At 35.9% G+C, this 22,308-nt stretch overlaps 1 protein-coding gene across 3 annotated transcripts in view; it reads left to right on the top strand.

Annotated features, from left to right (window-relative positions):
• Positions 1-22,308, top strand: part of GLS (glutaminase) — an 84,649-nt gene that overhangs the window by 46,310 nt on the left and 16,031 nt on the right. The window contains exons 12-15 of one of the 3 annotated variants that reach the window (XM_066233188.1): positions 2,599-2,775; positions 4,966-5,097; positions 7,599-7,691; positions 8,742-10,990. In XM_066233188.1, the coding sequence (XP_066089285.1) occupies positions 2,599-2,775; positions 4,966-5,097; positions 7,599-7,691; positions 8,742-8,888 (549 nt within the window). In that variant the 3' untranslated portion in view covers positions 8,889-10,990. Of the gene's footprint in view, positions 1-2,598; positions 2,776-4,965; positions 5,098-7,598; positions 7,692-8,682; positions 10,991-22,308 lie in introns of those variants that run through there. The other 2 variants (XM_066233189.1, XM_066233187.1) reach the window with 2 other exon arrangements.

The following is a 22,308-nucleotide window of genomic DNA, read 5'->3' as shown; positions in this document are numbered from 1 at the left end:
GAGAAACATTAATTCTTTGTTGCAGTTCCTTAGTTGTTCATTGATTGCTTTCTCATATGTGCCTTGACTGTGGGTCTACAGCAGACGAAGTGACCTCTTGCTTGAGCCAGCAACCTTGGGCTCAAGCTGGTGACCTCGGGGGTCTCGAACCTGGGTCCTCAACATCCCAGTCCAACGCTCTATCCACTGTGGCACCGCCTGGTCAGGCCTGTAGCATATTCTTGACCTAACTTTCTGCATTGAAAATAACACGAGATGATTTGTGTGAAATTTCTTTGAAACTGTATAGTGTTATTTAATTTTATTTGGTAGCCCTTTTTTTTTTTTCCCCAACCCATTTGAATGTAAGTTCTTTTCCTTTAGTATACATTTTTAACTTGGTTATAGCTTACGTGCTACTAAAGCTACTGTGAAATTTCTTTAGTGTATAAATCAAGAGACAGCCGTGCCTTACTTTTTTTGTAGAAAGATTACATCTAATTAACATTCATCAGGATATCAGGAAAGTACTCTGAGTTGAAATTTGTAAAATTAGGAATTTATTACCATATGACAAACAAAATTCCAATTCTAACTATAAATTAAAATACAATCATTGGAATTTAAATCTTCTTTTAGAAAGCTTTTCATGATTAAATCAATCTTGCATCCTTGCTTTATGAGTCAGTATATACAGTATAAATAGATTCTGTAGTTTTGGGGAAATTGGGAAGAGGTTTTAATCTTAAATAGGCAAAAGTGAAAGTCAAAAAGTGGCTTCCAGTCAGTGTTCTAATTCACTATAGTTCATTAGTTTTCCTTCTTGCTGTCTTGAAAGCCTTTCGTGCCTCCTGTTTGTAGATCTTGAAGTATGGGGTGAGGAAAGTTTGTAAGTTGAAAACTCAGTCTTTTCTCCGTTTCCACCTTCTTTCTCCTCTGCTTTTTTCCGTTTTGGTTGTTGTTAATGAAAAATAAAATAGACCATATTTATTGTTATAGTTTTATGGGTAAATTTGCGTTTGGTGTAGTAATCTATTTTCATTGGTTTGATTATATTTAAATATAAAATTTTTTTTATTCATCATAGTATATTCAGTACCCATAGTCAATATCAAATAAATATTTGAATGTTAATAGATGATTTCAAAGGTAACATTTCACTTTAGGCACACAGAGTATCCAGGCCACAGCTTAGATTTTTCTTCACTTAGTCCTCCGCATGTTGCCATGTGGGGATGCTGAGCTTTGTTACAGGCAATTAGCAGGGTTTTTTTCCCTCTAAAGTGGCAATTTCTCATGTATCTAGATACTATCTATTATACTGATATATGTTGCTTTATCTTAAAAACATATCATGGTTCCTTTTTCCCTGTTGAGTTAATACATTTGTATATCCTGCAAAAAGCATTAAATATTAAACAACTTTGAATATCACATGGGGAAATTACAACTAATAGTGCTTTAGGGCCTGGCCCTTCCTATCCTAGCTCTCCCATTAAAAGACTAACTGGGAATATTAGGATAAACCTTAAAGGGTTGCTAGATAGAACTTTATTCAAATTAAAATCTTTAAATATCATCAAGTTATATTAAAATGATCCCTTTGGAAGAAGGATTTTTTTTAAGTGTATAATTCAGTGAATTTTAATATGTTTACAGACTTGTGAAACCATCAGTAGACTCAAATTAGAACATTTTCATTATCTCCCCCAAAAAGCCTGTACTCATTAGCAATCATTTGCCATTTTTCTCACCCCAGGACCCCAGCTCCAGGCAACCATTTATCTTTCTGTCTCTATAGATTTGCCTGTTCTGGACATTTCATATACTGCAAATGGTTTATTTCATTAGCATAATCATTTCAAGGATCATCGTGTTATAGTATAGATTAGTACTCCATTCCTATTTTATTATCAAATAATATTTAATTATATTAATATACTATATATTATTCATTTATCAGTTGAACATTTGGGTTGTTTCTACTTTTTGGCTATTATGCATAATGCTGCTATAAACATTTGCATACAGATTTTTAAGTGGACACTGGTTTATTTAATTAGCATCTATATCTAGGAGTGCAATTGCTGGGTCAACTGGGTACTCTATGTTTGAACTTTGGAGGAATTGCCAAATTGTTTTAGGAAGTAGCTGCATTGTTTTATATTCCCTCCAGCAATTTCTCCACATCTTTGCCAACACTTGTTATTATCTGTCCTTTTTTATTGTAACTTTTCTTTTTTTTTCCTGTAAATACTTTATTTTTCTTATTTTTATTAAATAATTTTATTTTTTTAATGGGGTGACAATAAATTAGGATACAGGTTATCTTGTCGTTCATTTATGTTGCATACCCATCACCCAAAGTCCGATTGTCCTCTGTCACCTTCTATCTAGTTTTCTTTATGCCCCTCCCCCTCCCCCTTTCCCTCTCCTTTTCCCCCCTCCCCCCCCAACCACCACACTCTTATCAATGTCTCTTAGTTTCACTTTTATGTGGAAGAAGGATTTTAGATCTGTATGAAATATCAGATAAAATAGATTATCTTAGAAGTCAACTGTAATACTAAAAATAATGTGAGCTTAAATTTTCAGAACTCAGTTTTTTCTTCCTTTTAGCTATGCTCCATTGAAGTAACTTGTGAATCGGCTAGTGTGATGGCTGCAACACTGGCTAATGGTGGTTTTTGCCCAATTACTGGTGAAAGAGTACTGAGCCCTGAAGCAGTTCGAAATACACTAAGCTTGATGCATTCCTGCGGCATGTATGATTTCTCAGGGCAGTTTGCTTTCCACGTAAGTTATTATTTAATCTTAATTTTTTCTGGCAAGAAACTAGTCTGGACTAGTATTTTTTAAAATGCAGTTTGAACTTTGCTTCTAAAGTTGTACATTGATTTTTGAGAGAGTGAGTCTTGTTTTCAAGGTTAAATTGTTACAGAATTGGTAAGGAATAGAGTTAAGGAAATCTACCAGATATTCTTAAGAACTTGAAGTTTTATTTATAGAGCGTCATCACTTCTCTTAAGGCATTCCAATGTAAAAGATTTGTATAGACTTTAGATTTACTCGTTAATGTTTAGCATTATGAGGCATACCTAAAGAATTCCTTAAGTTCAGAAAGTTAAAACTTAAATTTTGCTAATTGTAAAATATATACACTGTAAGGTATTTTTCCCCGCCAAAGAAGAAAGGAGGGCATAGCCACGAAGTGTGTAACAGTAAAAGCTTTATTTAGTACAGCACATCCCATCCAAGGAGGTTCTCTGGTCCCAGGGACAGAGGCCAGGGAAGTTGCATAGGGTGACCTGTGTGGGGGATATTCAAAGGGTCTCTAGGGTGGTCGAGCCAACACGACGTGGCAAAATGTCACTGGCGGGCAGACAATCGCTCCTTTCCAAAGGACTCCTGGGAAGTCTCCTTTGGCGTGCATGGTTGTGGGCGGCTCCAGCCAAAGTTCCCAGGTCTGGGCTCCTCACATGACCTTCCCCCGTTGCTGACCACCTTACATAGACTTTTTTTATTTCATTCTGTTTATGTCAATAAGCAAATATTCTAAATTTTTTTTATTTTGAAAATTTTAAAACAAAAACATTTATTTAATGTTATACATCATTCAATTTTAATCTTTATCAATATACAACCAATTTTGTTTCATCTGTATACATGCCACTTCCCTGACCCTTGTCATAGTTCAGTCTATAATTCTAAATGATAAGGGCTTTTAAACCTATAACACCATTCTTACATATAAAAAACTTTTAAAAATTTAATCTTTAATATTATCAGAATATTTGGTCAAAGTTCAAATTCTGGATTGTCTTATAAGTTATTATTTTATAGTTTGACTTGGGCTGCAGTAGTGCCTTACATTATGATTGGCTGTATCTCTTTTTTTTTTTTTCTTCTTTAATCTTTAGTCTTATGCCCACCTTGACCTCTCTCTGTTTCCTTGTTGAATTTGGATGAAAAAACTGGGACATTTATCTTGTACAGTTTTTCACAGTCTAGATTTTGTTAATTCCTTCCATTGTCCCTTGTAATCTCTGTAAATTTTATCTTTTATCATAATTATCTAGTTTTACATAATATAAAAGTAAATGGGTTTTTTGGGGGGGATTTTTTGTATTTTTCTGAAGCTGGAAACGGGGAGAGACAGTCAGACAGACTCCCGCATGTGCCCGACTGGGATCCACCCTGCACACCCACCAGGGGCGACGCTCTGCCCACCAGGGGGCGATGCTCTGCCCACCAGGGGGCGATGCTCTGTTGCGACCAGAGCCACTCTAGCGCCTGGGGTAGAGACCAAGGAGCCATCCCCAGCGCCTGGGCCATCTTTGCTCCAATGGAGCTTTGGCTGCGGGAGGGGAAGAGAGAGACAGAGAGGAAGGGGGGGGGGTGGAGAAGCAAATGGGTGCTTCTATGTGCCCTGGCCGGGAATCGAACCCGGGTCTCCCGCATGCCAGGCCGACGTTCTACCGCTGAGCCAACCGGCCAGGGCCTAAAAGTAAATGTTTTGAAGATGACTAATTTGAATCATCTCTATTCCTCAGAATTTCTCTAACAGTATATACCACAGAGAATTTTTTAAGAAGTTATAATTTCTCATTGTTTTCTTACCATAAAATATTTTTTGAAAATAGTTTTTTCTACTTAAAAGCAATACATGTTTATTATAAAACAATTAGAAAATATAGTCAAAAAATAAAATAAAAATATGGCCCCACAATTTAGAAATAATCTACTTTAATTCTTTAGAAAATGTCTTTCAAAATTTTTTCTATATTTATATATATCCCAACTGATTTATAAGATCTTTCATTTACTGTATTATAAACATATTGGTAAATACTTACAGCCATCTTAAAGTTGGAATTCTTTTGTATATATACCATAATTTTTTAACCAATTATCTATTGTTAGACATAATTTTTCTTATTTGAAAATGTTAACATAAATACCCCCTTTTATTTAAATTATTTTCAGGTTGGTCTTCCTGCAAAATCTGGAGTTGCTGGGGGCATTCTTTTAGTTGTCCCCAATGTCATGGGCATGATGTGCTGGTCTCCCCCTCTGGACAAGATGGGCAACAGCGTTAAGGGAATTCACTTCTGTCACGTAAGCATGTTTTTTTAATAAAAATAATATTTATACAAGTTGAGCCTGGTAATGGTGCAGTGGATAGAGCATTGACCTGGGATACTGAGGTCCCAGGTTCAAAACCCCAAGGTCACCGGCTTTAGCTTGGGCTCATCTGGCTTGAGCACAGGCTTAAAAGTTTGAGTTTGGGGTCACCGGTTTGAGCATGAGGTTGCTGGCTTGAGCAGAGGGTCACTGGCTGGGATTGAAAACCCCATCCTCTCTCGAGGCATGTATGAGAAGCAATTAATGAACAACTAAAGTGCCATAACTATAAGTTGATGCTTCTCATTTCTTTCCCTGTCTCTCTAAAAAAAAAAAAATAATAATAATAATAATAATAATAATACAAGTTGAGCCATCCAGTGATTCTATTTTTTACTCATTTTTATAGTTTATTGATTGTTGGCACTCTGCCGGCCTGTCTGCCAGTTAACAGTTACTAGGAAGTCTTAGAAGTACTCATAGAAGACTTCAAATTACCTCTATATCAAGAGAGCTCTCATATAATTCTCACAGAAAATTACATTTGTTTGATGCTTATATTTTAACTAGAAAGCCCGCGGTAATACGAAATGACCGCCGTTCTAGATATTATAAATTGTAATTAAAATGATTTGTGCAAAGGTGTCTGCTATCAAACTGAATTACCCAGGGCAGGCGGTGAGGATGCCCCTTTGCTTAGTGCCCACGGGGTTTCCCCCTTCTACTTGCTTAATTGCTTAGAGTGCAATGAAGGAAACCACTGGCGGTACATTTCTTAAGAGCCACCGCTAGCTCGTCTCATTTTGCCGAGAAAGACGCATTTGCTCTGTGACTGAAGCAAGCCTTGTCTTTCTCTGCTCAGTGGTTTCTTTTTGTCGAGAAAGCCATTTTTGTGCAGCTTTAGCTCCTTTTCTCTCCTCTTCAGTGCTGTATTTTCTAGGAGGCATTCTTAAAAGAAATTACGTTAAGATGTAGTTTAAAAAAAAAAAAAAGATGTAGTTTTTATGTAAAACAGATGATTGACGATGCAAACAAATGTTCACCTTCCCCCTGACCCACTCAATTTGCATTCAGCCGTGGCAACTTCACCCCATTGGCTAGTACAGTTAGCAAGCAACCAATAAGCTATCAGCGACAAACAGACACTTAAGCCGCATATAATAAAGATATTTATGATTGTAATTATTTTTCAGTTTCCAAAAGCTCAGCAGAAGATCCTAACATGGAGAAATCATTTGAAACCCAACATAAATAAATTATTATACTGTAGTTTATTTTATCATCTTTAATCTTGCATGGTTGAATATCTGTATTTACAAACTACCTTTAAAAGTCTTTTATTTTTGAGAAAATAAGCAGTGCAATTTAAAATTGTTGCCTGATCTGTGGTGGCACAGTGGATAAAGCATCAACCTGGAACACCAAAGTTACTGGTTCAAAACTCTGGGCTTGCCTGGTCAAGGCACATATGGAAGTTGATTCTTCCTGCTCCCCCCTCCTCTTTCTCTCTCCAGTCTAAAAGGAATAAAGTCTTAAAAATATATTAAATTTTTTTTTATTTTTATTAATTTTAATGGGGTGACATTAATAAATCAGGGTACATATGTTCAGAAAACATCTCCAGGTTATTTTGACATTTAATTATATTGCATACCCATCACCCAAAGTCAAATTGTCTTCTGTCATCTTCTATCTGGTTTTTTTTTTTTTTTTTTTCTTTAAGCTGGAAATGGGGAGAGACAGTCAGACAGACTCCCGCATGTGCCTGACCGGGATCCACCCGGCACGCCCACCAGGGGCGACGCTCTGCCCACCAAGGGGCGATGCTCTGCCCCTCTGGGGCGTCGCTTTGCCGTGACCAGAGCCACTCTAGCGCCTGGGGCAGAGGCCAAGGAGCCATCCCCAGCGCCTGTGCCATCTTTGCTCCAATGGAGCCTTGGCTGCGGGAGGGGAAGAGAAGAGACAGAGAGGAAGGAGGGGGGGTGGAGAAGCAAATGGGCGCTTCTCCTATGTGCCCTGACCGGGAATCGAACCCGGGTCCCCGCACGCCAGGCCGACACTCTACTGCTGAGCCAACCGGCCAGGGCTTCTATCTGGTTTTTGTGCCCCTCCCCTCCCCTTCTTCCTCCGTCTCCTCCCTCCCCTGCCCCCCCCCCCCCATCACCACACTCTTGTCCATGTCTCTTAGTCTCGTTAAAAACAAGACTAAGAGACATGGACAAGAGTGTGGCAACACTTGGATGAAAATTAAACAATTTGAGTTGCTGAGTCCTGATCATGCTAGTAAGCAGTGATCTCAATATTTGTATCTGTTATCTTTTTATTCTGATTCCTGTCCTCTTCTTGATGGCTCATGCAACCTTGTTAACACGCAGTGGTGCTTTGCATGAGATAGTAGTTAAGTTGGACAGTATTAGTAGAATTTGTTAAATTATGGAAAAAAAACAATAGCTAATGAATAGCTTATTTCTTATACCTGTTCTGTTTATTTACAGGATCTTGTTTCTCTGTGTAATTTCCATAACTATGATAATTTGCGACATTTTGCAAAAAAACTTGATCCTCGAAGAGAAGGTGGAGATCAAAGGGTAAGCAAAATTCTTATTTAGATTATTATGCACTTTTTTTTAAGAGAGAGAAAATAAGATTCACCAGTTTAAATGAAATTTTATTTAATTGGTAATGGCCTCATGTCTTTGCTGATCACAAATGAGTGTGAATAAATTGTTGACATTTTCATCCTAGACCAGTAGATTATAAATATTAAATATTGATGTTTCATTTAAATTGAAACTGGTTAACCTAGCAACAGGGTTTCCTCTTCTCCCATTTTTTTTTTTTTGTTTTTATTAGCTATTTTAAGCAGTATTTTAAAGAATTGATTCTGTTAAGACATATTAGAAAGTGCTACATGGTGTAAAGAGAAAGCCTGTTTTTACTCTTAATATTTTTCAGTTATAGTCTTAAAGTTTATTTTGACATAGATGGATATGTAAATGGGAAAGGAATTATAGTATTAGTAGTATTAGTGAGACCTTATAAAGCCTCATAATAAGTTGTATAAACCATTGTTAAAATATTTTTCTGTAAAAACTGTTTAACTCAGTATTCATGATAACTCTTAAAGTGGTATGTTTTATTGTGCTTGGCTTCATATTATTACATACTGCTTCTTTAGAAGCTAGTATTAGAGTCAGGATTTAAATTTTAGGAATAAGATTTTTTTATTTTTGTCTTCCTTGTTGTTCACTGGACCAATGGTCTTGTTTTGAGTTTTAATTAAATTTCTTTGCATCCCACATGGAAAGTATGTATTATAAAATTACCTAATTATACTTGAAGCTCATATGAAGCACTTACAGGTAGAAAGAAAATAACTTAATACATAAACTAAATAAAATTTCCTATCGTTAGTTCCAGTCAAAATAACTTCTAATAATATATAAGAATTATGCAAAGCCAACAGAATAGAAACTTCTATGGGAGTCAACATATGTAACATGGAGCAAAACATCAAATGGTGGTGGGTGAAATGTTAACAGATTTTAATAACATTCATTGAAAAATACCGTTTTATAGCTTGGACCTTTCTTCACTCAAGTGCACTAATAAATTATGTATGTTGCTTGAACAACTAGCATTCCTTTGGACCATTGGACTATGAAAGTCTCCAACAAGAACTTGCTTTAAAAGAGACAGTGTGGAAAAAAGTGTCACCTGAGTCAAATGAGGACATCTCTACAACTGTAGTATATAGAATGGAAAGTCTGGGAGAGAAAAGCTAAAGGAAATGGGTTTTAGTTTCAGAATGTTCTTTATTTAACCTTTCAAACATCTTCAGCTTTTTTGCATACTATAAATATTTATTTGAGTTTTTTGTGTTCTCAACCTTGGGTGCTGGAACCATAAAGTTTTTTTTCTTTTAATTTTTGTGTAAAGGTAATAGATTAAAATGAATTTGTCAGTTTTTATAAAGTATTTATAAGTAAATAAAGCAAGCTGCTTCATTTTAAAAAATGAAACATTCCTTTAACATTTTTTTGGTATAATTAAAAGTTTAACTATAAAATGAGATAATTCCATTTAAAATAGTTACAGAAATTTGTAATTTCTTGATTCTAAAACCCACATTGAACTTGTAAGTTTCATTACAAATGACATGTCTGTAGTGGCAACAGAAAGCTAAATACAAAACTTTTAAAAAGGCAAAATAATGAATCCCTAAATTATTTAATATAGTCGTAGTTTATAAAATTAGCTTAAGTTTACATTTTTATGCCATTTTAAATGATAGATTGACCTTTAAATTTTAAAAAATTCAGTTAAAATTTTATCAAACACTTCATATGTCTTTGCCTTTTTACTTTGCAACACCTATGTTCTGTCAGAATTGTCATGTATAGGAGTGTCTTGTGTTACTAAAATATTCCAGCCAAAGAATTTCAGATATAAGATAATGACATTTCACTGTTAAAAGCTATGGTTACTCAGAAGGAGCAGTAATGAGTGGCTTCAAGTGAACTGTTTACCTGAATGATTTTATTTTCATATTATCCACTCAACTTTTTCTGTTATATTTAAGAATCTTCATATTTAGCTTTTAATAATGTTATTCTAAAAATAATTTTAGAAATGCTAATGATTCTTTTATGATAAATTATAGTAACATTTCATAAAGTTGGTTTTATTTGAACTCTTTTGGAGTACTTAGGAAATAAATTCAGTCCCAAGGTAGCATTCTACTAAAATATTTATTACATCTTGAATACTTTTGTTTGGTTATAAAAATGGAATATTGAGAATCAAAACTTGTTTTTAAGAGAAGGACTACAGGTTCTATACAACCTGATTTCAAATAATTCATAATGTTTAAAGTCTGTCTTGGCAAAGTGATTGTAAAATTCTATAGGACCTATTCACATTTCTTCCTTCCTTTGTATACCTCTCCAGTTCTCCCCCCCAGTTTCCCACAGCTTTGTTTTTATTTTTGTTAATTCATTTCTAAGCTTGTAAATTTTGGTAGAGTCTAGAACAGTGGTAGGCAACCTGGTCCCTACCGCCCAGTAGTAGGTGTTCCAGCTTTCATGGTGGATGGTAGCAGAGTAACCAAAATATAAATAAAAAGATAGATTTAACTATAGTAAGTTGTTTTTCATTTTTCTGAAGCTGGAAACAGGGAGAGACAGTCAGACAGACTCCCGCATGCGCCCGAACGGGATCCACCCGGCACGCCCACCAGGGGCGGTGCTCTGCCCCCCAGGGGGCGATGCTCTTCCCATCCTGGGCATCGCCATATTGCGACCAGAGCCACTCTAGCGCCTGAGGCAGAGGCTACAGAGCCATGCCCAGCGCCCGGGCCATCTTTGCTCCAATGGAGCCTTGGCTGCGGGAGGGGAAGAGAGAGACAGAGAGGAAAGCGCGGCGGAGGGGTGGAGAAGCAAATGGGCGCTTCTCCTATGTGCCCTGGCCGGGAATCGAACCCGGGTCCTCCGCACGCTAGGCTGACGCTCTACCGCTGAGCCAACCGGCCAGGGCTATAGTAAGTTGTTTTATAAAGATTTATTCTGCCAAACTTAGTGAAAATCTGACATAAAGTACTTGGTAAGTATTATTACATGCTTTAACTTGCTGTAACTCTGCTTTATAAATGTTATAAATTAAAATTACTTACCTACTTTATAAATCACCATTACTGTAGAACCGGTGGGCAGTTAGAAAATATTACTACTAACAGAGATACAAAAGTGGGCGGTAGGTATAAAAAGGTTGACTACCCCTAGTCTAGAAGGAGAATTTAATAGTTTCTTAAGTATCATGGCATATATGTGGTAGGGTAGAGTCATTAAAGTATATACAGTATAGTAAAAAAGATTTCACTGACTTTTAAATACAAGTGCAAATATATATAGATATAGAAAATCCTAATCATATGATGTCTTGGGTTTGGGATCTGTGATTCGAAGAAAAAAGTTTCCTCCCAAAGGTGTTGTTCAAAAGCCTTTTGGGTTAACATAATTAAAACTTATGTGTTTAAATAATTACATGTTATGCTAAGTTTTAGAATATTTTACCAAGGATTTTATGGATATTTGAATGTTCCTCTGACGTAGAGATGCATATCCTGAGTGCTCTGTCGTGGCTATTTACTAGATGCTCTGGCTTGGCTATTTACAGGAGGATAGTGTGTGTGAAGGCCTCAGATCTGAACCTTTGGACAGTATACGTTTCACCAGAGCCATTTGTGTTTTAGGGAACTGAATGCCTTAATCGATAGCTTTGCAGAAAAGGCTTTACTTTTGTCCATGTGCTCTAAGTTGTTACATTTTACTATTCGATTTGTAGGTTAGTTATACTTTATAAAATTAAAGTTTAATGTTTCATACTATGTCCATATTTGTATAGATTTAAAAGTTGTTTTAAGTTTTGGCACTTTTGTAGTGTTGATAAAGCTTAAATGCACACTTACCAGTAAAGTAGAGTTATCTAAGCTACTGTGTTTATAGAATCTTGTTAAGGATGACCATCCAGAAATTTTTGTAGGAGGGTATAAATGGAAGACAAGAGAAGATACTGTGAATAGGCCCTAAAACTTCAAAAACAACAAAAATATATATTTGCCAGATTTAATGATATTTTAATTACTTCAGTGTTTTTAACACCTTTTCAAATGGTACAGTTCTTGAAAAGTACCCAGTATTGTTGTTGGATTTAATGTTTCATGCCATTACTGATTCTTGATATTCAAGCATTTAGAGGTTAGCATATTCGTTTTTCTTTTTATTCATCATTAACATTTCATTTGAAATGCATATCCTTCTTGAAATGCTTTATTTTTAGCATAAATATTGTGCATTTTAATCTTTGTGTTTGGATTAAAATATTTGTGTTATTTAGCTTTCTTTCATTTGCTTTGTATATTTAATAATGTATCTTTTATTTCCTAGTATGCATATTTTTTGTATTGTACAATAAATTTATTTTAAGCTGATTTTATTGGGTTTTTTTTTTTATGAAACCAACTCCAGCATTTTCAGTACAATAAATAGTTGGAATTTTGACTTTGAAACAATTATACTTTTGAAGATGCTATTAAAATGCTTTATATTTTTAATTCTGAGGCTACTATAAAGAGAAAACTAGAAATGCTCAAAAGGGCTTCTTCCTTTGATTCTTTTTTTAATCCAGTGTAGCATTGGTGGAGGTGTTTTTTGAAGGGGTAGGTGTTACCGTATTGGTGTACAAAGAGTATTTGAATAAAGACTTTTCTCCTAATTTTTTTGTTGTTTTTCTATTTGACAGCTTAAGAAACAAAACACTATCCTGTTTGTAGGTTCTTTCTGCTTTCTGAGGAAAAATATCACTGGTGTTATTGATTGTAGTCTATCATCTAGAGTAGGAAAACATTGCTGAATCAAATGAGGAGTATGAAATGCTCAGTAGAATTTATATTGCGTGGAATAACGATAATATAGGCATTTACCTTAGCTATTTTTAAGGAATATATTTTTTGGAAGGAACTTAGTATATTCCATAGCATGGTCCAAAATAAAACAAGTCACCCATGCATTGTGGATCAAATACAGTAGTTAAAATTTTTGTTTGATGAAATCCACCATTCATGTCCAAAAAAGACATTCTAAGTATACTGTAGAAGTTTTAAAACTATTTGAAGGGGAAATACTGTTGTTTACAGGAATTTATATTCATCCATGGGATTTTTTTCATAAAGTTCTTTTGGGTATAGTAAATAAAGACTATGCCATGGTATATTTAGTATGTAACAGTTTATTATCACTTGCTTAAAAGATACATTGCGTTTTTTGTTGTTGATGGTGGTGTCTTTAACCCATTTGATGCAAAGGGATAGGTGACCCAAAGAGCTGTATCAGTGGAAAGAACCACTGATTTAGACAGATATGCCAGTCTTCATCCATCCAACCATATTCTGAAAATCGGCAGTTCTTTTCATATGTGTAAATGATTAATCTACCTATTCAAATTCCAAGTTTTGTCATAAAAGAGCTCCTAACATTTCTGCTTCCCCAGAATTTATAAAACATAACATATTTTACTTGTTCAGTTTAACTTCAATGGTCTGTGGTTTCTGTTACTGCACCCATTCACTACCAGCACTATCAGGGTAAGCGATTATGTAACAATATTGGGGAACCCCATTAAAGGAAAATCAAGAACATCAGATTTCATGTGGAAGTTGAAGTTCCCAGAATTTATTATATAGAAAGATTATATTCAACTTAAAATAATGTACTTTTCAGTTTCAGCAGTTTATTTTATGGAGTAATTTATTCAAAAAATTGTACACAGTTTTAAAGAATCTGCTTTACTGTTCATTTGTAAAAATTTTGGTTTTTCTTCTAGAGGTCTTGAAAATGCTAAAATGTATTTTTTTAAAATGTAATGTGATTTTGGCTCAATTTCTTATTTACCATTTTATATTAAATGTAATATTTACATTGTATAGTGAGACCGGTCAGATATTGGAGATGCAGCTTGTTACACTGCATCATGGCACATCTCTCAGATTTTCACTTATGTTTTTTCAGAATAGACTTTATCGAAGACTTTTCTGTTGTGGAGTTCAAGGGCAAAATTATACATGAACATACATGGACGTATATCAAGTTGAACCACTTTTATTTCAAATTGTAACAAAGTCAAAACATTTGTTTCTTACACTGATTAGAAATGGAAGAAACTTAATTGGACTGGGAAAGGTTCCTTCATCCCTCTTCTCCATTCCACTACCCTACAAGTATCCATATTACATTACATTTGACATGACATGAAGAAACCAGAAATTCCACAGTTTTAGTCTGGACTTAGGATTTTAAACCTGTATAAAGGCATCTGGGACAAAATTTATCCAACAAAAAACAGCTGATAAAACTTTATTTCTTAGAGTCCTTAACTTTTTAAACAGAAGATGTTAAGTAGACCAGTCATAAATCTTCAATTTATTTAATAGGGTGATTCTATTACTATGGTCTTAAAATATTTTCTGTTTATATTATCTGAGCATATTAAAGGACATTTTTAAAGCTTGATTTCGTTTACCATTTGTGTTCTAAGTTATAAGTCCATATTAGTAATTATTGAAAGTTGTTGCTCTATAGGTTTTTCAGATATGCAAAATATTTATACATAAAGCCTATGTGATTAAAAGTTTTATAATGGCTTTCTAATCCTTTAACCTTATTTGAAACAACTAGGATACTAATTAGCAATTGGGTGCATTGTGTTTTTTTTGGTAGTATCTGTGGTGTTTTTATATAAATTGCAAAACACTGCTTATTGTATAGTGGTTAAATTTAAAAATGAACAAGATATCCTTGGTGATGAGTGCTGTGATGAATTCTATAAGCGGTTCAGGATGGAGGTCTCCTGGCAAAAACTAATCAAATGACAAATTCTGGCGGTTGATCTCATTGCTTTTATTAGATTTTTAACTCTAAATCTCATCTAACAAAATACTTTAGCTAAAATCTCAATGTTGCCTGACCAGGCAGTGGCGCAGTGGATAGAGTGTCGGACTGGGATGCAGAGGACCCAGATTCGAGAACCTGAGGTCGCCAGCTTGACCTCAGGCTCATCTGGCTTGAGCAAAAAGCTCACCAGCTTGGACCCAAGGTCGGTGGCTCGAGCAAGGCGTTACTTGGTCTGCTGAAGGCCCACGGTCAAGGCACATATGAGAAAGCAATGAACAACTAAGGTGTCGCAATGAAAAACTGATAATTGATGCTTCTCATCTCTTTCCATTCCTGTCTGTCCCTATCTATCCCTCTCTCTGACTCTCGCTCTGTCCCTGTAAAAAAAAATTTAATTAAAATAAAATCTCAATGTTAAGAACAGTCTTGGGTACTCCTAAGCCAAATTTTAATATCTGAGGACATTATTTTTCTGGACACGATATTATTAAAAACTGATTTTTTTTCCATTAAGTATATACCTGCTGAAATAATTCATGTTCTGTAAACAGCTGAAGAATTTGTTTTATTTATAAAATATAGTTCAGTCTCTCCAGATATTTTATGTTCTTTCATTTACCATAATCTTGTAATTTATTAGGATCACATAATTGAGTTTGAAAGTAATCTTAAAGGTTATCTGATGTAAATTCTCACTTCATCCAACCCGTTTTCCACATTTCTTAACACCTTGCTTTCTCAGTTATCATCTTTACAATACTTTTTATTCTTTCTGATGGGTTGGTCTGTTTTGTGTTTTATTGGGACAGCCTTTTGTTGGTTGGTTGTTCATTTTTAATAAGATGCATAATTGTTAGTAGTTATTATGACTATAAGTTATTTGACAGACTGTCCCATCAGTGTTTGTTTAAACTACTTAATTGTATTTTTCTAGTAAGCAGTCATATATCAGTTTATAAAGAGTGGTAAAGTTAGAAGTGAATGTTACAATTATATGGTCCTTCTAAAAATAAACATTACCCTAAAACCTTTAAAATAAAATAAGTGTAGCAGATGTGACTCTAAAATAAATGTTGTGCCATTGTTTGTTTGTGTGTGTGTGTGTGTGTGTGTATTTTTCTGAAGTTGGAAATGGGGAGGCAGTCAGACTCCCGCATGCGCCCGACCGAGATCCACCCGGCATGCCCACCAGGGAGCGATGCTGTGCCCATCTGGGGCGCTGCTCTGTTGCAACCAGAGCCATTCTAGCGCCTGAGGCAGAGGCCATAGAGCCTTCCTCAGCGCCCAGGCCAACTTTGCTCCAATGGACCCTTGGCTGCAGGAGGGGAAGAGAGACAGAGGAAGGAGAGGGGGAGCGGTGGAGAAGCAGATGGGCGCTTTTGCGTGCCCTGGCTGAGAATCGAACCCAGGACTCCTGCACGCCAGGCCGACGCTTTACCCCTGAGCCAACTGGCCAGGGCCTGTGCCATTGGTTTTTAAAAATAAATTCCTTTGGGGTTAGTTTAAATATATAAGTAAAAAGATTTTAAACAAGCAAAAGGTTGAGTTCTAAATGATTATTTAAAATATTTTTCTTTCTTTACAAGTTAGTTATCCTCGCATATACTCTGCAAAATATATAGCTACTTGTTTTTATTTTAGATAGTTGGATCTCTGAGTGTCTTCAGAGCAAGGATCCTCATTTGTTTATTACTCTACCTTGTTTATTATTCTTGATACCAATCTCTAATTCTGGGTTTTTATTTTTTTGCTCGTGAGGAAGATATCTATTGCTTTCCTTAAAATCCATTAATTAAAAGAAAAATAAAACACCTTTCCTGACTTATAAATGGTAAAATTTAATTTTTGTTACTCTAAAAAAAGTACTGGCTCTTAATTCTCAAAATTTAGACTTGTCTAGGTAGTTCTTTTCCCCACAATTTTATGTAGGTGAAAACCTGAACTTTTTTTTTTTTTTTTTTAAATAATTTTATTTTTTTAATGGGGTGACATCAATAAATCAGGATACATATATTCAAAGATAACAAGACCAGGGTATCTTGTCGTTCAATTATGATGCATACCCTTCACCCAAAGTCAGATTGTCCTCTGTCACCTTCTATCTTGTTTTCTTTGTGCCCCTCCCCCTCCCCCTTTCCCTCTCCCATTCCCCCCTCCCCCCCGTAACCACCACACTCTTATCAATGTCTCTTAGTTTCACTTTTATGTCCCACCTACATATGGAATAATGCAGTTCCTGGGAAAACCTGAACTTTTAAGAGGCTGGCTCTTATTTAAACTCTGCTTCATTTCACATTATACCTATTAAAATAAGAATGATGTTGAGGCCGTGGCTAGTTTGCTCAGTGGTAGAGCATTGAGTATCTTGGGTTCGATTTCCAGTCTGGGCACACAGGAGAAGGACCATCTGCTTCTCCACCCCTCCCTCTCCCCTTTCCACACCCTCCCTACAGCCATGGCTCAATTGGTTCAAGTGCATTGGCCCCGTGCTGACGAAGGCTCCATGGAGCCTCTGTCTCAGGTGCTGAAAATAGCTCAGTTGTGAGCATGGCTCAAGATGGACAGATCACCAGCCCCAGATGGGGGTTGCCAGGTGTATCCTGGTCAGGGTGCATGTGGGAGTCTTATCTCCCCTCCTCTCACTTGGAAAAGAAGAAAAATAAACATAAATAAATAAAATTAATGATGTTGAAATATTAGCATCAGTTGTGAAAGTATAACTACTCATATTTAGACAGTTCCATTGTAAGATCCAAATTAAAAGATCTTTAGTCTCTTTGGTAAACTTTTCTTTAGGTTAGAATTAGTAGTTTTCATTATTTTGTGTGTGCCTTTCATGAATCATCACTATGGGGCAATTACAAATTGTCCTTTAAGGGGATAGCATAAAACTTAAGTCTTGATTTACATTAAATGAGATTACTGATGTATAAAACCATGGTATTACTTGAACTCCGTCCAGGATCTGTTATTTTGTTCTTTCTCATAGTCATTCAAAATTAAAGTTGCTAATTGAAAAACTTGAAATATATTAATTTTAAGTATTTTTCATCCTTTCCTATCATAATTCATTTTTGGCTGAAAATCAGGTATTTTCAAAAATTGTATCAAAGTTGCCCATAAAGTGGGTTCTCATTTTCAAATATTGTTGATGTTCATTACCAAATCTTTTAATATTATTGACATTTGCCAGTCTAGTTTTATTTTTTTCCAAAAGGTAAAAAAATTTTAAAGTCCAAACTTCTTTTTTTCAATTTGGTATAGTTTATTATTGATAATTTATTATTTTACGTTCAACTTTACATACATGTATCTGTGGATCCAGTTGTATATATAAAATTTACAACTTAAATAAATTATCTAAATCATATTGTTTCTGCTTTGAATTGAGATAAATAAGTGTTCTGTTTCCTGTATAATCAAACATTGGCATCTCGATAAAATTATAGAATAAGTGATTTGTTAAAATTCTGTGGTGACTATTATTAACCCTCTTGAATCATCCCAATAAACTATTCCTGCTTTAATATTTCTTTTGTTGTTGTTTTTTTTACCTAAAAGAGAACTTTAGAGAATGGTGTTAAGGAGGAGTGGAAGAGCTTAACTTTCTCTTTACCTGTTTGTGAAGTGTTTCAACTAAAATATGCTATTACAACAGAACTTAGAGTATGTATGACTTTTTTATTTTAACCTTAAGGAGAAAACATTTGGTTTGTTTTTAGCCAAGAAATAAAAACTTGAGAAGCTTTCATTTTTATTTTATCACGTTATCCAGTTTTATTTTACATCCACCATTTATATCTGCCGCAGAATCAGCACTGTTTGTTGGCATCCCTTACATGTTGGGCTTTGTCTCGTAATGGTCTACTTATGTGTTCATTTACCCTGTACTTTGGGGCTCCGGATAGAGGTTTGAGGCTATGGTTGCATATTGAGTTTTATAGTTTTTTGGTTTTTGGTTGTTTTTTTTACAGAGAGAGAAAGATAGATAGGGACAGACAGGAACAGAGAGAGATGAGAAGCATCAATCATCAGTTTTTTGTTGTGATACCTTAGTTCATTGATTGCTTTCTCATATGTGCCTTGACCGTAGGGCTACAGCAGACCAAGTAACCCCTTGCTCGAGCCAGCGACCTTGGGTCCAAGCTGGTGAGCTTTGTTCAAACTAGATGAGCCCACATTCAAGCTGGTGACCTCGGGGTCTCGAACCTGGATCCTCCACATCCCAGTTCGATGCTCTATCCACTGCGCCACCGCCCAGTCAGGCATAATGATGTGTTTGTGTGCATGCACTCACATGTACACGTGTATTGAGTTCTATACAATTTTATCACCCATATGGGTCTGTAATCACCACAGTTAAGATAGTGAACAGTTTTGCCTGACCAGGTGGTGGCGCAGTGAATAGAGCATCGGACTGGGATGTGGAGGACCCAGGTTTGAGACCCCGAGGTTGCCAGCTTGAGTGCGGGCTCATCTGGTTTGAGCAAAGCTCACCAGCTTGGGCCCAAGGTCACTGGCTCAAGCAAGGGGTTACTTGGTCTGCTGTAGCCCTACGGTCAAGGCACATATGAGAAAGCAATCAATGAACAACTAAGGTGTCACAACGAAAAACTGATGATTGATGCTTCTCATCTCTCTCCATTCCTCTCTGTCCCTATTTATCCTTCTCTCTGACTCTCTTTGTAAAAAAAAAAAAAAATTCTTAGTACCATTATGAGGCTTAAGAATTTTGTTAAGAATTTGGAATCTTTTATACAAAAGTTCTTGATAGACTGAAATTTTGGTTTACCTGGTGCTTTGTGGATTTAAATAGCATCAATGAGTGTGAGGCAGTTATGCATAAGATCTGGATATGTAGCCCAATGTGATATACCATAGACATGAAACTTATGAGCTTTGTTTTCTACCTTAAAAACTTATGTATAAATATTTTTTATTTTAATACCAGTTTTAATGTTTTTAAAATACAGTATTTATCAGTTCTATGACTGACTTTTGCTTCTGTAGAGACAGAGTAAAATTGGTTTCAGGGAGATGTAGCATTCTAATTCATTCTGGCATAGGACAGTCTGGCTTGAAGGAACATTGATCTGTTTCTATATGTGCCCTGACCAGGGATCGAACCTGCAACGTTTGTGCTTTGGGACGATGATTTGACAAACTGAGCCATCCAGCCAGGGCTAAAATATTCGTTTTTAATAAGCACCCTAGGTGTTTCTGCAGGTAATCCTCTGAACACCATATGGGAAACAGTTGTGTAGAGTTTCATATGCCATATTAAGAGTTTTGGACTATTCAAAGTGCAATGGGAAATGTCAAGACGTTTAAGAATGGGAATGATATAATAATTGGTTTTCAAACACTGCTCTATGGAGAATGGGTAAGAGAGAAACAAAAGTTGAAGTTCTGGGCCTGAGATGAGAAAGGTAGTTAGGAGATATGTTTAAGAGGTGAAGTTGGTAGCACTTGGTGGTAGTATTTGGTCAGTGAAAAAGAATGAGGGATCAAGTTGGTGACCAGGTTTTTAGTATGAACAATAGGGCGGATACTGCCATATAGACTAAAAAGGAACACTGGGGAAGCAAACCTTGGAGTACAGGAAGAAAACAATTTTGGTGGTTGTAACAATTAAGGATCTGTTTAGATTACATACTAGTAAGTTGACTAATGGTGGTTTAAACAAATGGGGTCATTTTTATAATGTGACAAAAGGCTGGAGGTAGACAATCTAGAACCACTGTCATCAATAAAATAAATACTATGCTTCTGCTCCAACCAAACTGTTGGCATCAGACCTCATGCCTGTCACCTTATAGTCACAAGGTAGCTATTGTATGGTCAAAGGGGAAAGAGAAAGGAAAGAATGATATCTAAATCAGGTAAAAGAAGTTTTACCAGAGGCTCATCTGGCACAGACTAGCTGCAAGGGAACTATTTTTAGCTGAGCACATTGCTACCCCTAACATAGCTTCTGTTAGTATGGACGGGGTAGGAAATGAATAATGGGTAGGCACTTAGCAGTGTGAAAAAGCCAACTTTTTGGTATGTCTATGTTTGTGAGATAGCCACGTAGTTGAGTGTCAGATATAGGCCTAAAATATAGGAGAATGGTCAGGACTGGAGAGTAGTTCAAAGCTATGGAGGTGTGTGAGACGCTCAAGGAGACCATGCAGAATGAGTAGGAACTTTAAAGAACTCCCATTTTTAAAGTAGGATAGAGTTGTGGGGCTCCCACTAAGGAATACTATTGGCTAGAGGAGAAAAGTCTAGCATACTACAGTTTCAGAAGTCAAGGAAAAAAGTATTTCAGGAAGTAGGTGAGTATTAAGTAAGATGAGAGGTGTACATTTTGCATGGTGTCCTTAATTTCCTTTCTTTTGGTGTTAAAATGTCCTTTAATTTAGTAAACAATAATAATGCATAGTAGGGTTTTTATTGTTTGTACTTGGAAAATAAAAAATTGGTAGCCCACATTGGTAACTTTCCCCCTTTTAAGAAAATTTTATTGGCTTTGAGGTTTAAAGGTCAGAACTACTGGAGGAGAACGGTTTTGGCTGCTGATAGAAAAGATCCCCAAAGAAGGAGAGCTGGAAGTAGATATAAGAGAGAGGAAACAGCCAATAAAGTGAGATCTCTGGAAAGATACGGAGCTCTCAACACAAGTAGAGGAATAGGTTTGGTGGAAGAGCATCCTGTCTGATAAAATAGGACCTCGACAGGCAGGTAGGTAGGTTTGCAAACGGGGAGGCCAAGGAAGTTTCTGTTCATTGGCTTGCATTTTCCCGAAGAGTATGAAAGGAGGCTGCGAGATTTCAAGACACAGAGAAGATAGGAAATGTTCGATTTTGGAGAGAGAGAGCACTGAGGGAAACATGGCAACATTGTCAAAATATGTACTACTGAGGTTGGTAATCATGGATTTATGGTGACAGCAGTCTGCTCTGTTGTCCCTCAAGCCTTCCCCACCCAGTCCATGGCTGCATCCTGAATTTGGGTTTAGGAACTGAAGAAGACCAGGCAAGGGATTTTAGAGCATTTACCAGAAACTGAATTTAACAGTAGGCTTTGAAATCTACTTTAGATCCAACCGACATAAAAGGCATCCTATTAGGTTTTTTCCTTTTTGAATTTGGTTCTACTTAAAGAAATTTTCAACAAGTGAGTCTTGTGTATAATTTTTCCATGTCCATCTTTGCCTCACAGAAGAAAGTAGTGCTGATAAGAATTATAAAGGCTGAGAAAAAAAAAGAATTATAAAGGCTAATGATAAGTGCTAAGCAGTCTCATGATACGGCCCTGAGAATAGTGCTGGAGTGACTTTTTGGGCATATATATATATATATATAATTTCCCTCAAATGTTATGTTGCTTTATTTTTAAGGATCTTACAAATCTGTTCTTCAACAGCTTCTTATATGCTGGAGGAACATGTTATAACCTGACTAGTAATCAAATTAAAATGTCTGTGAAAGCACTTTGTAGTTGCACTAGAGAAAGATACTGTTTTTGTGCCTGTTGTGTATGTGTTGTGCATAAAGCATACATGTTGGACTTTTCACAATATAATTGTGAAATAAACATTAAAGAATGTAAGGAATTAAGTATGACTCTCTGGAGACAAATGAAAATGAGAGATTTCTTTCTAAAATCAAAACAGGATGTGTTGTGTTTAGAATAATCATGTACATGTGCCTTGCTTTGTGGCTGTAGTATTTAAGCTACGCAGAGGAGAGAAAAATTCTTTAAGTTGAAACCA

Source organism: Saccopteryx bilineata, chromosome 5 (assembly GCF_036850765.1).
Source record: "Saccopteryx bilineata isolate mSacBil1 chromosome 5, mSacBil1_pri_phased_curated, whole genome shotgun sequence".
Classification (NCBI taxonomy): domain Eukaryota; kingdom Metazoa; phylum Chordata; class Mammalia; order Chiroptera; family Emballonuridae; genus Saccopteryx; species Saccopteryx bilineata.
Note: the sequence above shows the minus strand (reverse complement) of the source record. Positions and strands in the feature narration are given on the sequence as shown.